Source organism: Bactrocera neohumeralis, unplaced genomic scaffold (genome assembly GCF_024586455.1).
Source record: "Bactrocera neohumeralis isolate Rockhampton unplaced genomic scaffold, APGP_CSIRO_Bneo_wtdbg2-racon-allhic-juicebox.fasta_v2 cluster09, whole genome shotgun sequence".
Lineage (NCBI taxonomy): Eukaryota > Metazoa > Arthropoda > Insecta > Diptera > Tephritidae > Bactrocera > Bactrocera neohumeralis.
Genome location: NW_026089622.1, coordinates 26,007,020 through 26,028,615, shown reverse-complemented (window position 1 = coordinate 26,028,615; position 21,596 = coordinate 26,007,020). Strand labels below are relative to the sequence as shown.

The following is a 21,596-nucleotide window of genomic DNA, read 5'->3' as shown; positions in this document are numbered from 1 at the left end:
AATCAAATTTTTATATACCAAACTATTACCGAATGATATTACTAATAAAGAAGATCAATGGGCAATAATTGAACAAACCCAAAACAGAGCGCGTAGAAATTATAGAAAAAATTTAGCACAAAGAAGGCAACAATATTATTGGCCTTTAATGATAGAGTAAATTAATCAATATATAATCAAAAATTGCAGCATATGTAACACAAATAAATGTGAAAGACACCAAAATCAAATTCCAATAGGGAAAGCGCCTATACCACAAAAAGATGAAGAACAATTTCATATCGAAATTTGTTTTGCACAGAAATTAAAATTTCTTATGTGATTCTTATTCCAAATTTTTGACAATGAAATATATAGAAGAAAAAAATGCTGGAACTTTTACAATCATTCTTAGATAGTTATCAATAGTATTCAAGTAAGCTTGCATTTATCGACAACGAACCAGTTTTAAGTAAAATTCAATTAAAATCCTTAATGGAAAACTAAGTATACAAATGTATTACTGTACAGTGTACACCATGCCATAGCACTAGTAATGGCAGGAAAAGGTTCATTCGACATTAATAGAAATTTCAAGTGGTTTAAAACAGGAATATAGTTTAATTAGGATTGATTAACTTTGAAGCCATTATTAGAGCGTCTCAACAATGCTATATAATGATACCATACACTCAGTAACAGGTAAAAAAATCTCTTAATATTTTATTTAATAAAGAAACCCATGAGGACTTGAAAGCCACGTTAAAAAGGCTCAGGAAAAGATGAGAATAAGAAAAGGGTTATAAAAAGCTATCATAAAGGAGAAATCACATATGAAAAAATATATGGAGAAAAGTACAAAATAAATCCTAAAAATAATAAAGAAATAGTAGCAGAAGACATAGAAAACAAAGTAAAAATACCAAACAGAAATACAATAATACATATTTCTTTGACACTTTAGTATATCAACAATAATAAATCAGACATAAATGACAACACAAGAGAAAACTACGTACTTGTAGAGGAAGAAGATGCCGCAGTTTTTGAAAATTCTTCTTCTTCTTTTTCTTCTTAATTGGCGTAGACACAGCTTACGCGATTATAGCCGAGTTAACAACAGCGGGCCAGTCGTTTCTTGTTTTCGCTACGTGGCGCCAATTGGATATTCTAAGCGAAGCCAGGTCCTTCTCCAATTGGTCCTTCCAACGGAGTGGAGGTCTTCCTCTTCCTCTGCTTCCCCCGGCGGGTACTGCGTCGAATACTTTCAGAGCTGGAGTGTTTTCGTCCATCCGGACAACATGACCTAGCCAGCGTAGCCGCTGTCTTTTAATTCGCTGAACTATGTCAATGTCGTCGTATATCTCGTACAGCTCATCGTTCCACCGAATGCAATATTCGCCGTGCGCAAAGGACCATAAATCTTTCGCAGAAACTTTCTCTCGAAAACTCTCGTGCTGTCATCGCCTAAGCCTCTGCACCATATAGCAGGAAGGGAATTATGAGCGACTTATAGAGTTATGCTTTTGTTCGTCGAGAGAGGAATTTACTTTTCAATTGCCTACTCAGTCCGAAGTAGCACCTGTTGGCAAGAGCAATCCCGCGTTTTTCCAGGCTGACATTGTTGGTGGTGTTAATGCTAGGAATAGACGAAAATATCTACAACTTCAAAGTAATGATTGTCAACAGTGACGTGAGAGCCAAGTCGCGAGTGCGACGACTGTTTGTTTGATGACAGGAGATATTTCGTTTTACCCTCGTTCACTGCCAGACCCATTTTATGTGCTTCCTTGTCCAGCCTGGAGAAAGCAGAACTAACGTCGCGGGTGTTGAGGCCGATGATATCAATATCATCGGCATACGCCAGCAGTTGTACACTTTTATAGAAGATGGTACCATCTCTACTTAGTTCTGCAGCTCGAACTATTTTCTCCAGAAGCAGGTTGAAGAAGTCCAACGATAGGGAGTCACCTTGTCTGAAACCTCGTTTGGTATCGAACGGCTCGGAGAGGTCCTTCCCGATCCTGACGGAGCTTTTGGTGTTACTCAACGTCAGTTTACACAGTCGTATTAGTTTTGCGGGGATACCAAATTCAGACATCGCGGCACAAAGGCAGCTCCGTTTCGTGCTGTCGAAAGCAGCTTTGAAATCGATGTAGAGGTGGTGTGTGTCGATTCTTCTTGCACGGGTCTTTTCCAAGATTTGGTGCCTGGTGAATATCTGGTCGGTTGTTGATTTTCCAGGTCTGAGGCCACACTGATAAGGTCCAATCAGTTTGTTGACGGTGGGCCTTAATCTTTCACACAATACGCTCGATAGAACCTTATATGCGATGTTGAGGAGGCTAATCCCACGGTAGTTGGCGCAGATTGTGGGGTCTCCTTTTTTATAGATTGGGCATAGCACACTTAAATTCCAATCATTGGGCATGCTTTCGTCCGACCATATTTTACAAAGAAGCAGATGCATGCTCCTTATCAGTTCTTGGCCGCCGTGTTTGAATAGCTCGGCCGGCAATCCGTCGGCCCCTGCCGCTTTGTTGTTCTTCAGGCGGGCAGTTGCTATTCGAACTTCTTCATGGTCGGGCAGTGGAACGTCTGCTCCATCGTTATCGATTGGGGAATCGGGTTCGCCTTCTCCTGGCGTTGTGCGTTCACTCCCATTCAGCAGGCTGGAGAAGTGTTCCCTCCATAATTTAACTATGCTCTGGGCATCGGTCACTAGATCACCTTTTGGGGTTCTACAAGAGTATGCTCCGGCTTTGAAACCTTCTGTAAGCCGCCGCATTTTTTCGTAGAATTTTCGAGCATTACCGCTGTCGGCCAGCTTATCAAGCTCTTCGTACTCACGCATTTCGGCCTCTTTCTTCTTCTGTCTACAAATGCGTCTCGCTTCCCTCTTCAACTCTCGGTATCTATCCCATCCCGCACGTGTAGTTGTCGATCATAGCGAGGTAGGCAGCCTGTTTTCTCTCCGTTGCGACGCGGCACTCCTCATCGTACCAGCTGTTCTTTTGCACTTCCCGAAAACCAATGGTTTCGGTTGCAGCTGTACGTAAGCAGTGTGAAATGCCGTCCCACAGTTCCCTTATACCGAGTTGTTGACGAGTGCTCTTAGAGAGCAGGAGTGCAAGCCGAGTAGAAAATCCTTCGGCTGTATGTTGTGATTGCAGCTTCTCGACGTCGAACCTTCCTTGTGTTTGGTGGCGTGAGTTTTTTGCTGCATAGAGGCGGGTGCGAATCTTGGCTGCAACAAGATAGTGGTCCGAGTCGATGTTAGGACCTCGGAGCGCACGCACATCTAAAACACTGGAGACGTGTCTTCCGCCTATGATGATCGATCTGGTTGGTAGTTTTTCGATCCGGAGACAGCCAGGTAGCTTGATGAATCTTCTTATGCTGGAATCTAGTACTACAGATAACCATATTTCGGGCCCCGGCGAAGTCAATCAGCCTCAACCCATTGGGGGAAGTTTCGTCGTGGAGGCTGAATTTACCGACCGCAGTGCCAAAGATACCTTCTTTGCACACCTTGGCGTTAAAGTCGCCAAGCACGATTTGGACATCGTGGCGGGGGCAGCTCTCATAAGTGAAGGCTCTCATAGAAGGCATCTTTGGTCACCTCGTCCTTCTCTTCCGTCGGGGCGTGGGCGCAAATTAGCGATATGTTGAAGAACCTCGCTTTGATGCGGATTGTGGCTAGACGTTCATTCACCGGAGTGAATGATAGTACTCGGCGACGGAGTCTCTCTCCCACCACGAATCCAACACCAAACTTGCGCTCCTTTATATGGCCACTTTACTAAATGTCACAAGGACCTACTCGTCTCTGTCCTTGTCCCGTACATCGCATTTCTTGGACGGCGGTGATGTCAGCCTTTATTTTCGTGAGGACATCAACCAGCTGGGCAGCGGCACCTTCCCAGTTAAGGGTCCGGACATTCCAGGTGCATGCCCTCAAATCGTAGTCCTTATTTCGTTTGCCATGGTCGTCATCAAAAGGGGGGTCTCTCGTCCGAGGCTTGTTGCTTCCCTTCATTGGGGGTGTTTTTTTACGTGGCGGGTCCCAAACCCAGCGCACAACCCTAAGCAGGGGATGTTTCGCCTTCTCACATTAGCTCGCCTTCGAACGGATGTTCTTAGGCTACCCAGAGGATACTTGGTCAAAGACCGGAAGTAGTGAGCTGCTTGAGCCATGTGTAAGAGAATCGTTTCTGGCCACTCCCAAGTGAATGGCGATCAGAAAACTTTCCTCACTTGCGTGAACTTCTACACATGACTCCATCCTCCAAAATTAAAAAAATTACAGATTAATATACCATTTAACAAGTTTATCATTATTTGCAAATATACTAATAGAAAAATATAAAACCTGCGAAGAAATAATAGTAATTGACAATTCAAGTATAGACTTTGAAATACAAATAATAAAAACATTATTAAGATAATTAAAAATAAAAAATAACAGACCAAAAAGATGCATAACAAATCCATACCGTACGGAAATGGATTTCAGGTACACCTGACCATGATGATTTTATGAAAATTACAAACAAACTAAATGATTTAATAGAAAATAATAAAAACCATCACTGAATTAATGCAAATTAGTAACATACAGAATATGTATTTGAAGACGGGACGCTTTTATTTAGAGGTGGCAGAGTTAACGCCACCAATAGCTACCACCATTTGTGTATAAAAAACACAAGAAGTATATAATTTCTTTATTAAACGAATGTGTCAAATATATCATTGACAGATCGTCAATTAGGAAGCGGCCATCAACTTAGCTTATGGCATGCTTTAAGTAGAATTAAACAGCACATCATCTAACACTTAAGCTCTACACTTCCTAGAATGTAAGATGATGATTTTAACCGACTTACGAGCGTAAATTTCCAAAAAGTGGCATTTTCATAAAATTTTTTTCTATTTTTTTGGTACTGTGTTTTAATTGATTTATTTGTAAATTTTTTGAACTGTTCAATTTCGTTCGTTTGCTTCCTTTATTTAGGCTAACCAAAAGGTAAATTATTGAATATTATTCAGTGAAAACTTTATGACTATTTCGTACAAAGTGATCAATTACAGATCACACATTCTTTTTTGGATGGTGGATGGTGGTTTCACCAGATCAAATTGATGCAAAGATTTCTGCGGAAATTCCTGATCCAGAAACAGATCCCGAATTATACGAAGTGGTGAAAACCAATATGGTTAATGAACCTTGCGGATACCACAATCCCACTTCGGTTTGTATGTCTGACAATAAACGCACGAAAGTCTATCCACGTGCTTTTCATTCGGAAACACAAACTGGAAATGATGGATATCCATTGTATCGGCGTCGCCCACCAGACGCCAATGGCAGAACATTCAGCATTCAATTTAGAGAAGTGAATATCGAGGTTCACAACACATGGATTGTACCATATTCCCCATTCTTGTCTAATCCACATTCGAAACTCATATCAAATTTGAGTATTGCAGTTTGGTGAAATCGATAAAATACGTTTGTAAGTACGTCACCAAAAATTGGTCTTGAACGCGATGAGATCAGCAAGTTTCAAATGGGTCGATGCGTGAACTGCAATGAAACGTTTTGTAAGATATTTAGTTTTGTAATTCATGAACGTTTTCCGACCGTTGTGCATCTCGCAGTTCATTTAGAGAAGTCCGAAGAGTGTATTTAAGCCCAGATAATACAGTACAGGCAAAGGAAACACTACCAACAAAAAATCGTCATTGACGAGATTTTTCTCATCTTACGTCAGTGATCCGTTTGCGAGAACATTGCTCTACTCGGAAATGACTTGATATTATACATGGAACCAAACAGTAGATGGTCATCCATTTGTGTTCTCCACTAATGCGTTGGGACTAATTTATACAATCTACCCGAAAACTCAAATTCCAGGAGGTTTGCGCTCATAAAAATCGATCTATCGTCTTGACAATGAAGACGAAGCCGTGAATTATCCAGTGGAATTTCTAACTTTTTTGGAGAGGCTTGGAATGCCGCTGCATCATTTGCGTCTCAAAGTTGGATTTATCATTTTTATGTTTCGCCAAATCTATGTAATGGAACCCAACTGATTATGATTGTGGCCTCTAATGAGTTTAGTATACATGCATACATAATAACTTATCATCTAAACCACTATGACCACAAAAACCATATCGGCTAAGAACAAATCCTCTCGCCACTCCCCATATAACCGCTTTCTTAAAAACTACTAGAAGTGCGATAAATCATAAATAACGTTAGAGACATAAATTTTTACACACGAGATAATACGAAAGGACTTTATAGGAGCCGGTGTCAATGTTGATCATGGGCATGGTACCGTCTACCTTGAGGTGAAATCATATATCTCCGGACCTACCCGAACAGTTTCAACCAAACTCGACACGTAACGAAATCAGACTTCAACCAAGCCTACCTATTATGTAACATAATTTTAAAATCATCTCTCGCTTTCCAGTATATAAATCAAGCTGCAAATAATCCTAATATCAAGCTAAAACCTTGCACAAATTAGGCCTTTAAGAACCGTGTTTGTCTAATAACAGTGTACCTTTGTAATTCAAACGAAATTGAAAATAAAACAGGCGAAACCTTTACCTAGCCCCAAATTACTGATATTCAGAATCAGTTCAGTACTACCTCTATATCCAAATACCTATTATAAGATTTTAAAACTTTCGGTTGAACAGACAATACATATATAAGTTAATATAAAAGATATTTAGCAAAATTAACGTAAAATGAGGATAGGACCATAGTTTAATGCCGAGAATTTGTAAATTTAGTCTACGAAGAAAAATGTGTGGGGTAACTCATATTTACTAGAGATAATAATGTGAAAATAGGCGAAATAGGACTAAAATCGCGCCTACTTTCCACATGACCAAATTTAAAATCCCACTTTTTTCTTTCATTTTCCAGTACACAAATCAAGAAGTAATTAATAAAACAGGATAATTTTTTTCAGTAATTATTTCTTTAAAATATGCCACCTTATGGCCAAAAATTTGTTTAAATCCAACCGAATACGTGGACTCCGGTATATATAGTTAACTTCTGACCGAAAACATCGGTTGATGTGAGAGGTATACAATTGAAATTCAGACAGTATGCTTTTCTGACAATAATAATTCTGTGTATCAAAAATGTGTTTAATCAGGTCAATACTTCCATGAGCCCCATATATCTAATAAACAGTTTTTCGAACTCTCAGTTGATTTTATCGGCCAATATTTAAGTTATCTCAACGAAAATGACAAAGCGTTTTATACATAACAGTGTGGTTTTGTACCTAAAATAGATACGAATGAACGATTATGCGAAAACTTGACCTATTTCAATTTAATTTTTACCAAAATTTTCGAACATCCGGAAATGACTTTGACTCTATATGATTGTTGACTGTATGTGAGGTACCTTAACGAAATCCAGGGAACATTTTTTGAGAATGTGGCCCCAACTCTCATATACTATATATGTGACCTGGTCTACGAAAAGGGAGCTAACGTGCGAAAACTAGTTTTCTGGGAAAAGCTGTTAAAAATAATCGTCAGTTTCTCGTTATCTCATTAATTGTTCTCCTTTTTTGACACCTAAGCCCCCTTTCCGTAGACCAGGTCACATATAATGATTTTAGGTTTTTCTAACAAACCTTATGTCTAATATGTCGGCCAGTGTATGAGTTGAATATAGTATATCTATGTATAAAATTGCTTAGATTCCGATCCTCTGGTTAACGATTTACACCTCAAGGTGTTTCCCTGGAATTGATTTCTGCAAGTTGCAAGAGTTTGCAATAAAAACAATATTCCAAGTGTAAGTACAGCTTAATTTTAAAATATGTTATCGTAATACATTTCTAAACAGAAAACTATTTAATCAATTTGACTCAGACACAGAACGGTATGCAAAATTTCAGCACCAATTAAATTAAGCAGTAATGATACCGTCAGTTGTGTGAAGAAGTAAAAGCAAATAAGACACAGTGATTAATGACGCCTTTTTTCAAATCATAAACGTGTTTTAATTGTGAAAGTTCTCACTGTACGAATAGATAGATTTGCATGTAAAATAAGATTTATTTCACACGTTTTAATTTTTTTGGACAGATTTTATATTAAGTTGTAGAAAATGTTATTTTTTGCATGCGTAATGCCATATCGACTTTTTTCCTGACTTTATATTTATGGTTTAGCGCTAGTTAAACGAGTGGTTTCGCGTTGAGTTCAGAAAAACCCGTTTCGCTTCAGAGCAGTTCGACTCTGCTTTATTAATTTCAATTCTTACTGTATGCATTCATACCCTTACTGCTACGTAGGTTGCTATATATATTTCTGGCCTAATAATGTAATAGGCATATTTATCAACGAAAATGGGTTTATTTTTTTTTTTTTTTTTTTTTATTTTTTTATTATTTTTTTTTTGTCGATTGCTGTTTTGTTTCGAGCTCATACGCGTAGATCCATGATTCGTCACCTGTGACGATCTTATAAACGTCTTTTGAAGCACCGTGATCGTATTTTTTTAGCATTTCTTTACACCAATCCACGCAAGCCTTTTTTGAGCGATTTCAAATTGTGCGGGATCCAACGAGAACAAACCTTTTTTACGACCAGGTGTTCATCCAATATCGGATGTATGCTGGTGGGAGAAATGCATAGGCATGCCTCTAACTGAAGGTATGTTACATGACGGTCTTGCATTATCAGTTCACGTACGGCATCGATGTTTTCTGGCACAACGGCTGTTTTTGGACGACCTTCACGGAATTCGTCTTTGAGCGAGCGTCGGCCACGATTGAATTCGTTGTACAAGTTTTTCACAGTGCTATAGGATGGTGCTTCATAGCCATACAAAGATTTTAGTTCATCGATGCACTCTTGTCGTGATAATCCACGTCGAAAGTTGTGAAAAATGATCGCACGAAAATGTTCACGAGTTAATTCCATTTTTTGGCCGAGATGAATTTTTTAATTCCCTGTAAATAAAACAATTCACGATTAAATGACAAAACGTTCTGAGTGATGTTATGCTAAAAAATGTCAAACTTTCCAATGGAAATGTCAGATTTCACCTGGCAACACTTAGTGTTGAACTAGGCCAGAATATATGCTAGGAAACATCCATTGATTTTTTTATTGCACCTTATCTGCTGCTTATCCTCTTTTGAGGATATTTTCGAACCTATTGTTTGCTTTGCGCATTAGGTTATAATGCATTGATGAAGCGTGTTTGCTATGACGTTCACATAAATCGCAAATATTATTGTTAAATTTTTCTTGTAGTAGATAAGGTCATAGGTACAGATTTGAGATAGCCATTCACTCCCTTCTTAAAATTAAGCGTCTTCGCTTTAGTGTAAATGCGGGTTTGTTGGATTCTTGAAAATTCTAATTTATACATTTCATCGATTCTCTTCCTTCTGTATTCCTTTACTTTTATCTTGTAGCATTCGCAGAATTTAGTTGTGGATAATGTTATAATAAAGATTCCGAGGATGCAAAAGATTCTGTATTGTATGGGATGTTCTTCGATTGGTATCAGAAAAGCTGAAATTTCCTTTATCCTTACTGGACGATAACACACCACATCAACGCGATCCACTCATGAAGACACCACACACTAATATACACCACTCATGCAGACATCACACCACAACTCTACAATACCCAACAAACAAAACGACTGCTCCAGAAGTAGAGGAATCCTTTTTTTCCTCGATTTTGCACCGGCCGAACGTCCGTCGCAGAATCATCTAGTTTTCGTTTCGATCCGCACAAATCACAGTGAAAGTGGCATATTTTTAAATAAAACCAAAAAAAAAATCAAAATTGTGTATTTTTATACCCTTGCATACAGTAGATACAGAGTATGTATTATAGTTTTGTTTACGGTTTAACGGTTGTACGTTTCACCTAAAACTAATCGAGATAGATAAAGGGTTATATATGTATACATTAAGGTGGGCCAAAAATAGTTTTTATTTTTTTTTTCTTAGTTACCATGAAAATCTCATCCGACATGACTAAAAACAAGTTCTGGTAAGACCTGAGCTCTTACTCGTAATATTAATATTAAGAGGTGCCTCATAGACATTTTCGATTACCAATATAAATAACACAGGAAATTTTGTTTTTTTTTGGTTGGAATTTTTAATGTACACAAACAAATAATTGGTAAGCGAAATTTACCGATCTACAAAAAAGGTTTAGAACATTTTTTGACTGAGTCAACTCTTTCAAAGTTATTCGTAGTTAACCCTAGAACACACACCCAGAAAATACCACGTAAACACACACCCGGGATACGTTTGTACCCGGGACCTAATTTTGCGGTTTTTTTAATGCTTATTCAACCGATTTCTATGATTTCTTTTTGAAATGTATATTTTAATATATAACAAATATTTTGTCTTTTGTTTTATTCGAATATTCCTACTGGTTCGAGCGATATATGTAGGCAAATAAAGTCAGGACATGCAACAGTGGATTTTTGTTTTTGTTGTTGTCCTGATAAATGCAAAACAAAATAATACAGTTTATAATAATATACTTGTAGACTAACAACGAATATACATTTTGGCTTTTATTTCATTGAAATATTCTACCTGGTTCAAAAGCTATGTGCAAAAAGGTCGCGCAAGGTATGGGTACGTAGGTAGCAAATACACTGGTATAACTGGTTTTTGTATTTTATATGCAGCTGCAAGGGTTGTTTTCACACGAGGTGTTGTTATAAATGTTGCCTGTTGATATTTTCATTATTGTTTTGGTGCTCAAAAGTGTAAGAAGTGAAAATATAAGTGAAAATAAATATAACTGAAACTATAAATAACTGGATACGAAATAACTTCAAGAAGAAGCGAATATTTATCAAGTGCAGCATATAGAAGGTAAAAAATGTAAAATAAGCAACAATGTAAACATATACTAATTTTTTTTATTATGCAGGCTAACTGAGAAACAGCGAGAATCATATATACAATCTTTATTTGATGAAATTTGTGAAGATGACGCTCCCTATGACTTTGACTCAGAAGATGAAGAAGAAATTCAAATCAGTGACATTGAAATTGCTAATGACGATGCTGAAGTTTCGCAAAGTGCCGCAGAAGTATTACCTGATTATGCGGACTATGAGGATGATGAAGAAGACGATGAAGAAGAAGAAGTAGAAGAAAATAATGAATTACCTGTTGGTGCCGAAAAATTTTTTGCACGTGATGGTACTGAGTGGATGAAAGAAGCAAATGTAAGTCGTCTGGTACTCAGACAAAATATTATAAGAGAACGTTCTGGACCAGCTAGATGCACTGAAATGTTGTCAATAGAGCAAACATTCAAATGTTTCATGAACGTTGAAATGGCTGATATAATTATGCGCCACACAAATAAGTTAGCAAAAGAAACTTATAATGCTTACAACAATGCGCATCCAAACACAACTCCTAAGTCATGGACGCCTGTGTCAATAACAGAACTGTATGCATTTTTTGGCTTACTTATTATGACTGGTGCGAACCATAGCAATGGGGAACATGTTCGAGATTTATGGAGCGTCAAAAACTATTCTTTATAACGCGCCACAATGAGAGTCAACCGTTTCTGTTCGATATTGCGGTTCCTAAGATTTGACGATAAAAACACTCGTGCAACACGCTTACTAACTGATAAAGCAGCACCGATCAGTGAGTTGTGGACGATGATGAACAATAATCTTGCTGCACATTACAAGCCCAGCTCATGCTTGACGATTGATGAACACCTTACCGTGGACGCACACGGTTTACGCAGTACATACCGTCAAAACCTGCTAAATATGGTGTCAAGGTTTGGTGGATTTGCGATGCCACAAATGCATATCCACTGCATGGACAAATATATACTGGCCAAGCAGAAACTGGTAGGGAAACGAACCAAGGCGAACGAGTGGTGAAGGATTTGTCTGCCAAATACCAAGGAAGTGGCCGAAACATTACAATGGACAATTTGTTTACGACCTTGCCAGTTGCAGAACAGCTTCTCACCTGGAAATTCACGATTGTTGGAACTTTGCGCAAAAACAAATCATATATTCTTCAAGAAATGAAGCAGAACAAAAACAGGACAATTGGTTCAACGACATTTGGCTTCAAAAATAATGTGACAATGTGCTCTTATGTTCCAAAAATAATAGAGCAGTAATTTTGCTTTCGACCATGCATAATGATGCTGAAATAGCTGACAGTGGGAAACCTGAAATAATTGAATATTATAATCGGTGTTGATCGAATGGACCAAATGTTTGCGGAATATCCAACACAAAGACAAACAAAACGATGGCCCCTAGCGATTTTCTTCAACATGTTGGACATTACAGCTCTTGCAGCCTACATTGTCTACGATTTGAATAACCCTATGTTGCCTTTGAGAACAAACAACACGCGTAAGCAGATCCTGCGCAGCTTGGCTGAAGCATTGTGTATGGCCATTATTGAAGCCAGAGCCATAAATCGTCAAGTGACGCGAAATTTTTCGACTAAAATTCCTATTGAAGCATATTTCAACCGACCGGTGGAATCAATGGTGTCAACAGCAGCATCAACATCTGCCGCAGCGCGCACGCCAAAACCTGTGTCCGGATCTTGCTATTTATGTTACGCACAAGAGGAAAAACGCCGTAGAAAAACCAAAAAGCTGTGCGACAAATGTAAGAAGCCAATGTGTCTTGAACATTCGGTCACATCAACAAATTGCTCTATTTGCCATGATTTTCCTTAGATATAAGATGCATTTTTATCATTTTTATAATAAAAGTCAATAATATAATGTGTGAAATGAATATTTTAAATTTTTCAAATAAAAAAATAATATAAAAAATGTTTTTTTTTGATTATTATGAGGATTTTTACTATTGGGGTACAAACGTATCCCGGGTGTGTGTTTACGTATATAATGTGTTTGGAAGGCTGGATCTGGTTCAAATTTTAAATTTGAACTCAAAACCAAATAATCTTCCTAGATCCGAAGTTAGCGGTATTGAGGTATAGCGGTTCAAAATTTACAACACTTCAAAGTTGAAAGTGGATACATTTGTACCCGGGTGTGTGTTCTAGGGTTAAAGTCCAGCAGAAAATTATAAAAAATGATTTCCACAACTTTTTATCTTTTATTACAATTTAATGACTAATAGACATAACAAATCATATTTTTCGTAAAACTTATCGAGTGTTTAGCGATGTAACTATAGAACTTTCACAAAATAGCGATAATCGTTTAATAAAATTAATTTTTTAAGTACTAAATTTAGACAAAAACTTTGAACTCTACTCTGTGTGAGTGATGACTTAGAAACATTAATCGTTGCCTGAAAAAATAATGTGTCCTATTTGCTCCTGACTCTCGGGAAATGTAAATTAATAATAGCCATTTTTCAGTAATTTTTTGATTGCATCACAACTTTTTGGGGATGTTCGAGCTAGCAAATAACTGCGGCAATATTGCAACCCTGATGTTTTTTTGCAGATACTCAGCTGATACTTAAACTAATATTTTGCAAATATTTTGCGCGGCGTGCAGGTGCATTGAAGAAGTGAAGTTTAAGAAGTCTTAAAAATGAATTTTAGAATCAATTTAACAGTGGATAACTTGGTGGAAAGGGGATGTAGTTTGCTTCTTAAATACAGAAAAGCAAGGAAACAAAGTTTTTTGCGTAAAAAGTGGCTTACGACTGAAATTTTAAAGCAAAGGGAAATAGTAAAATCGCAATACTTCTTTCAAACAATTCGATTTTATCCTCCAGATATATATTTATCACATTTTCGGATGTCTTGTGAAACACAATTAATGATAATAATTTGTTGTAAACAAAAATAAAGATCGATTTCGCTTGCTTCATTTTTTCCATCAGCAAGAAATATCAAAATTTCAGTTGCTCGAACGTTTGACATTTGCAAAAGTTGCTACATTTTTGCGTAGAATATGATGCTTTGCAATATTGCCGCGGTGATTGAGACTCGAACATCGCCTTTTTTCATATCTCTTACTTACATATTGATTATTTCAAAATTAAACTAAGATCTTTTTGTTACAATCGGGAAATTTTTGTCGGTGATTTTTAACAACTTGCAATAAATATTGCAATTGTTCTTCATTTTTAGTAAGACATTTGTTGTACTCCTCTATTACAGCCAAAAACGTAGGCGCGCAATGTAAGTGAACAGCAAAAAACGCTACTCTCTTCTCACTTTGCCGTAGGATGCCGTCAAAAGAAGAGGAAGGGATAAATATTAATAAATAAGGTATCGTTTTAAAGGTGGCGGTTAGCTCTACATGCAAAACCATGTTTTAATTAGCGGGGTGCTTTTGTTTAATCGGTTTTATAAAAATTAATTATTTAAAAAAAATGATTGTGAATGCACAAAAAAATCAATTTGTACTGCAACGCTATTGTGAATTCGTAGCTGCAACTTGAATAGTAGTTGTGAATAAGATGTCGCTAAGAAAAGGGACAGTGAAAAACTCTTACTACGCAAAAAAAAAGTTGAAAATAGAAGTTATTACTAACGGAAAATGTTTTATCTTGAGAATAAAAAAAGTCGAAAATCAACTCAAGTTTATGGCTCAATGTGAATGTAATATAAGTGGTGGAATTTCAAATAGCGGTTTGCGCATATTTGTATGTACTCGTATAGTGTAGCTAATTGAAAATCTTTTTTTATATACCTGTGATAAAATACAAAATTGGTAAGTTCTAAGATGTGCATTTTTACATGAATTACATGTGTTCACATTTTGTTCATATTGTTAGATTATAATGCCTAGGGCCACCTTAAATCCTTCAACTGAGGGAAGAAGACGTCAAGAAGCTAGAAGAAGTCGACCAAGCCAGCAAAGAAATATTCATCTAGCCCATGCAAGGCAAACAATGCGTAACTGCCGACAGGAACAAAGTCATCAAATGGTAGTCCAGCGTTGGAGTGACTTGGTACCATCATATATTTTAAAGTTAAGCAGTGACACAAATTCTAGGAGAATACAGGAAAAGCTTCCAAAAACTTATTGTTCCGCATGCCTCGGAATCATCCAAGAACCACATAGCGTTGGGCGTATGGATCAACAATGTATATTTTGTATTGCAAAACTATTTGCAAGTGAAGTTAGCGATAGAAGTTCTTCAATTTGTTGTCACAAAGGGAAGGTGAGTTTGCCAGAAATTTCTGTATGTGAAGAAATTAAAACTATAATCCAACGCAATGATTCTGTAACAAAAAACTATTTGGAAAACATAAGAAAATTTAACAACGCTCTAGCATTTGCATCAGTTCAAGTAAACTTTGTTAACATCCCTGGAAGAGGCCCCTTTTGTTTCAAGCTAAACGGTCAAGTATATCATAGAATTGGAGGTTTACAACCACCTGAGGGCGAAACACCCTCATATGCTGGCCTATTTATTTTAGACAATGATGATGCTTTGCACTATCGTACAAACCGAGAGGTTAATAACAGTTGTTGCCAATTTCTTATGAACCAACTACAAACAATGCTTATAGCCTACAATCCGTATGCGAGTTTATTCAATTGTGTCAAAGATATGTCTAATAATATTGCTGATATGCAAATACAATTTAGTACGGAAAATGCTTTCCATCCCGGAAGATATAATGCACCCACTGTATCTGAAGTTGCGGCAGTTTTTTTGGGTCAAGATGGCGTTCCACCAGGCAAATTTGACTTTACAATTTCTTATAAGTCAGATGGATCATTTAGTAAAATATCGTATCTGAATCCAATGTGCTATCCTCTGCTCTTTCCCTGTGGAGACGCAGGATGGAGACCAGGTATGCAACATGTCGACATCCACGCAACTGCAATACGAAGCGTTACCACTCAATTGCAATATTATTGATACCGTTTAGCAATAAGAGGTGAATTTAATATAATACAAGCTTCAGGCAAATTATTTCAGCGATACGTTGTAGACAGTTATGTCAAAGTGGAGGGCTCCAGAGTTGCATACATTAGATCACATCAAAAAGATTTAAGAGTTGAAAGCTATAAAGGGTTAATGGATTTCCTTCATGCAGATGCTCAACAAAGAGGTGCAGCTACAGGACTTCCTGTTATTCTTCCGTCTTCGTTTATTGGTAGCCCGCGAAACATGCTTCAAAATTATCAAGATGCTATGACTATAGTATCCCGCTTTGGCAAACCAGACATTTTCCTTACATTTACTTGCAACCCTAAATGGATTGAAATAACATCAGAACATAAGCCGTATGAGAGGACAGAAAACAGGCCTGATTTAATCTCAAGAGTATTTCACTTAAAACTCAAATCACTTTTAGATGATTTATTAAAAAAGCACGTACTAGGTGTAGTTCTTGCGTATGTTAGTGTAATCGAATTCCAAAAAAGAGGCCTACCGCACGCGCATATTCTTCTTATGCTTCGAGAAGTCGACAAGTTCCGTTCAAATGAAGATGTGGATTGCTTAATTTCTGCCGAGCTTCCAAACAATGAGGAAGACCCGCAACTTTTTACAATTATAAAGCAAACTATGACGCACGGCCCATGCGGTATTTTAAATCCAAACAGCCCCTGTATGAAAGACGGTCAGTGTAGAAGTGAAACAAACATAAACGAAAATGGTTACCCTCTTTATAGACGTCGTGAGAATTATGTTACAGCAACTACTGAAAATCAGGAAATCGACAATCGCTGGATCGTACCGTATAATTCTTACCTAAGTCGAAATATCAGGCTCACATTAATGTCGAGCATTGTTCCTCAATTAAATCTGTTAAGTATTAGTACAAATACGTTTATAAGGGTCATGACTGTGCTTCACTGAAATTGAGCATTAACTCTGACGAGAAAAGGGAAGTAAATGTAGACGAAGTTAATACATTCGTAGACTGTCGTTATGTTAGTCCTCCAGAGGCAATGTGGCGACTTCATGAGCGCCAACTCTTTCATCGTTCACATACTATTGAGCGGCTACCTGTCCATTTACAAGAAGAACAAATGATTTACTTCCGAGCTGGTCGCGAAGCTGAAACCAATATTAGCAAGGACTCCAAACTCATGGCGTTTTTCAAGCTTTGCAACGAAGAGGAGGACGCCCGTCAGTATTTATACCACGAAATTCCCGAACACTACGTATGGTCGAAAGGCAAATGGTGCATAAGGGCGAGAAACAGTAAGTGCATTGGTCGGATGTACACCGTAAATCCAATGGATTATGAAAGGTATTTCCTTCGTCTTTTACTTCTCCATACCAAAGGACCAAAGTCATACACGGAAATACGTACGGTAAATGATGTAGTCTATGATAGCTTTCAAGCAGCTGCGGAAAAATTGCATTTACTAGGTAACAATGCTGAGTGGAAAGAATGTTTGCAGGAAGCTGTAACTTACCAAATGCCAACTCAGTTGAGATGGCTTTTTGCAATTATTTGCGTTTTCTGTTCACCAACCAACATTTTGGAGCTTTGTCATATGTATATTTCGTGATGCATTATCAGAGGATTGCCAAAAACAACACCTGCTTTACTAGATTTAGAATACATTTTTAAAATGCATGGCAGAACGTGTCAACACTTTTGCTTGCCTCAACCAACTATAGTTGACCAGCCTAACATACTCTACAACGTTGAACAAGAACGTCAATATGGACAAGAAGCTTTTAGCAAACTGAATCAAGAGCAAACGTTAATAGTGGAAGAAGTCTTGAGTTCGGTTAGAAATGAATCTCCAAACTGCTATTTCATTGACGAACCAGGTGGTTCAGGAGAAACATTTATTTACACTGCGCTATGTCACATCCTACGAGGGGAAAATAAGGTGGTTTTACCAGTTGCATGGACAGGCATTGCTGCGAATCTGTTACCTGGGGGACGAACTTCACATGCTCTTTTTAAGCTACCTGTGCCTATTTTAGATACTTCAGTGTCATCTATGCGGCCCAACTCAAAAGAAGCACAGCTTTTACGGAAAACAGATTTATTTATTTGGGACGAAGTATCTATGGTACCTAAGGATGCAATAAACATTGTTGATAAGCTTTTCAAAGATATAACAAATGTGAATTTGCCATTTGGAGGAAAAATATTTGTATTTGGAGGTGATTTTAGACAAGTTCTTCCAGTTGTTAGACATGCCACCAGAACTTCAATTATTGAAAATTGCATTAAACGCTCACCGTTGTGGTCAAAGGTGAAAATTCGTAGATTAGTTCAAAATATGCGAGCCAATAATGACCCTGAGTTTAAAAACTGGCTACTCAAACTGGGAAATGGTGACTTAGAAATCCAACATGAAATATCCGAAGATACTATTAAAATTCCACGACAATACTACGCTGATTATGATAACCTAATTGCTAAGGTTTACGGCACAAATGAAATAAATGACAGTAACATATCTAAGTTTTACTCAACAGCTATTTTATGTCCAAAAAATGACGAATGCTCGACTTTTAATGAGTATATAGTATCAAAGTTATTGCCCGGGGATATTAAAATTTATCTAAGTTGCGATACAGTCGAAAAAAATGAAAGTTATGATGCTCAGTGTTATCCAACTGAGTTTCTTAATTCTCTAAATCCTTCCGGCTTACCTCCACATAAACTAATTTTGAAGAAAAATACAATCGTTATGTTGATTCGTAATCTTAATGCCAAAGAAGGACTTATAAATGGTGCCAGGATGGTCGTCAGCCATTTAGGCGAGAACGCAATAACTGTCAAATTAATCGATTCGGGAAAAATAGCTATCATACCGCGAGTTAAACTAACTCCTTCAGATCCAACTGTACCCTTCCAGATGACTAGAAAACAGTTTCCTTTAAAAGTCGCTTTCGCTATGACTATAAACAAAGCCCAAGGTCAAACATTCGATAAAGCCGGTTTATATTTACCTAGCCCAGTATTTTCACATGGACAGTTATATGTGGCCTTTTCTAGAGTCAGGCGATTCGAAGATATCACTTTTTCAGCCCAAGCGACATTCAAGCAAAAAATTGAAAATGAATTTATTTTTACGTCGAATATTGTATTTAAGGAAGTTTTGTAAAAAAATGTTAAGTTAATAAATACATGTACATATCGAACATAGCTAAAAACGTATACATATATCTATTACTTCTGATTGATGGTTTTGTGGTCATTGGGTCATATTTATAAAAAAAGTTAAATATTGCTTTTTCTCAAATTTTCAGAAATTCGAAATATGTAAGTTTGTATGAAGGAAACTTCAAAATTTTAGAAAAAGGTTTGAAAAATCCTGGACATGGACTAATAAAAGGTTTCAAACCATTTCTAACAAGTTTAATGTACATATCTTCTAAGGCACTTAAGCTACAACAACCAAATTTGCTGAGTGAAAATCTTATCAGAACTTCCACCGACAGTGTGAAAATGCACGAATGCGGAGGATAACACCGCACAGTTCCCATATAACGCTAAAACACTTAAAAACTACTAAAAGTGCGATAAATCAATGACTAAATACGCCAGAGACATTAAATTTTACACCCGAGATGGTATGACAGTGCTTTATTTCAACTGAGTTGAAAATTGGACGATGGACGTGGCACCGCCCATGTATCGGGACCCGACCAACCGATCTCAACAAAACTTAGTACGTGTTATTTTTAAATTCTTATGTCACATTGCGAAAATGAATGAAATCGGACAACAGCCGCCATTCAAGAAATGCAATGGACGGAACAAAGAACTGAGAGGAGTTTGTCTTTGTGGCATTCGTGGTGTGAGAGTGACTTGGACGCCGAGTCCTGGCATTCACTTCGATGGTTGAACGTCTAGCCGTAATCGGCATCAAAACGAAGTTGTTCAACATATCGTCGGCTCACGCCCTGACGGAAGAGAAACACGATAAGACCAAAGATTTCTTCAATTCCAAATGTAGCCAGGTCCTTCTTGTCCTGATCTTTTCAACGGAGTTAAGGTCTTTCTCTTTCTCTGCTTCACGGGTGGATACTACGTCGAATACTTTCAGTACTCGTATGACACGACCTAGCCAGCGTAGTAGCGGTCTCTTAATTCGGTGAACTATGTCAATGTCGTCGTATAAATCGTACAGTTCATCGTTCTATTGAATGCGATATTTGCCATTGCCAATGCGCAAAGGACCATAAATCCACTTATTTGAGTCGTCATTAATTTAAATTATTTAATGTTGTCTTTTAGTTAGTTTATTAGAATTTGGCTGATATATTTAATATATATGTGGCAACCTCGAAGGATCATTACGGCGTTAATTTAATCTTCGGCGCAGCACTCTTAAAATACAACTCTACCTAACTCCTAAAGGCAACACTATCATATGTTTGTAATCTTTCATTCCTTTTATTATTACGTTCTTACTAGCTCTTAAGTTATAACGAATAAGAAATAAATCTCTTCTGCGATTGGACGTCAAGCATAACGCATCATCCTCACTTGTTCCCACATCTGGTGACCCCGTAGGTAAATTGAATATATTAATTTTATAGCAATGGCGCTAAACGATAGCCATGTGGTTTCTGGCAACCGGTACTCCGACGTCAATATTGGGGATTTACCAAATTCAACTCCACGTCTACCACTACCAACAATGACCGAAGACAACATCGAAGCTTATTTTTATTCTCTGGACTTTTGGTTTAGCGCTTCTTCAATTTCCAACGATAATAGGAAATTCGACATCGTTCTTGCATGTGTACCGCCTAACAAGCTGATAGAGCTCCGCTGCATCATAGACGCTGCACCGACAAATTTTAAACACAAATACATTCAGGACAAGATCATTGAGCATTTTTCGGACAGCCAACAGCGGCGGCTGCAACGTGTTCTTAAAGATATGGTTCTAGGCGACCGACGCCCCAGAGAGTTATTTAACGACATGAAACACGCAGCCGGGACGACTCTGAATGACAGCATTTTACACGATCTATGGGTAAGCAGACTTCCTCCGTATGTACAAGCAGCGATTATTGCTACAAACGTCGCTACCGTGGAAAAACTAAAGATAGCGGATTCCATCATCGAAACTATTGGGATGCGACCCAACCACGCGCAAGAGGGTCTGGCACTTAATGAAGTTTCGAGCTTGAAACTCGAAATAGCGGAATTGACTAGGCAAGTGCATAAGCTTTTCAATAACAAAGGATCAAATTTTCGTTCGCGGTCTCGATCTAAGTCACGTGGACCTCAAGCGTCTTTAGGTAAATCGGATAAACCGATTTGCTGGTACCATAGTAAATACGGTACGAAAGCAACTAAATGCCGAGAGCCGTGCAATTATGTTTTGTTGAAGAAACCTTTATAGGGGCGCTCGGCTGCTACGGTTTTAGAGTTGGGCAAACAGTCTAAAACCTTCAAGACATACCGTTTACGCATATACGATACGTCAGCAAAATTAAATTTTTTAATAGATACCGGTGCGGACGTTTCCGTTATACCAAAATGCAACAACACAGCTCGAGCTTCTCCTAACGGTATGAAATTGTTTGCCGCAAATGGATCGCCGATTTCTGTATTCGGTGAGGCGATTCTGAAACTTAATCTAAATTTACGACGCGAATTTTTGTGGAATTTCATTATTGC

The 21,596-nt window shown here is 37.7% G+C and overlaps 1 protein-coding gene across 1 annotated transcript; it reads left to right on the top strand.

The window, feature by feature from the left end:
• Positions 1 to 16,598: 16,598 nt before the first annotated feature.
• Positions 16,599 to 19,268, top strand: LOC126764060 (ATP-dependent DNA helicase pif1-like). Its single transcript, XM_050481816.1, has one exon. The coding sequence runs from the start codon at positions 17,566 to 17,568 to the stop codon at positions 19,060 to 19,062; it is 1,497 nt and encodes a 498-aa protein (XP_050337773.1). The 5' UTR covers positions 16,599 to 17,565; the 3' UTR covers positions 19,063 to 19,268.
• Positions 19,269 to 21,596: the final 2,328 nt, after the last annotated feature.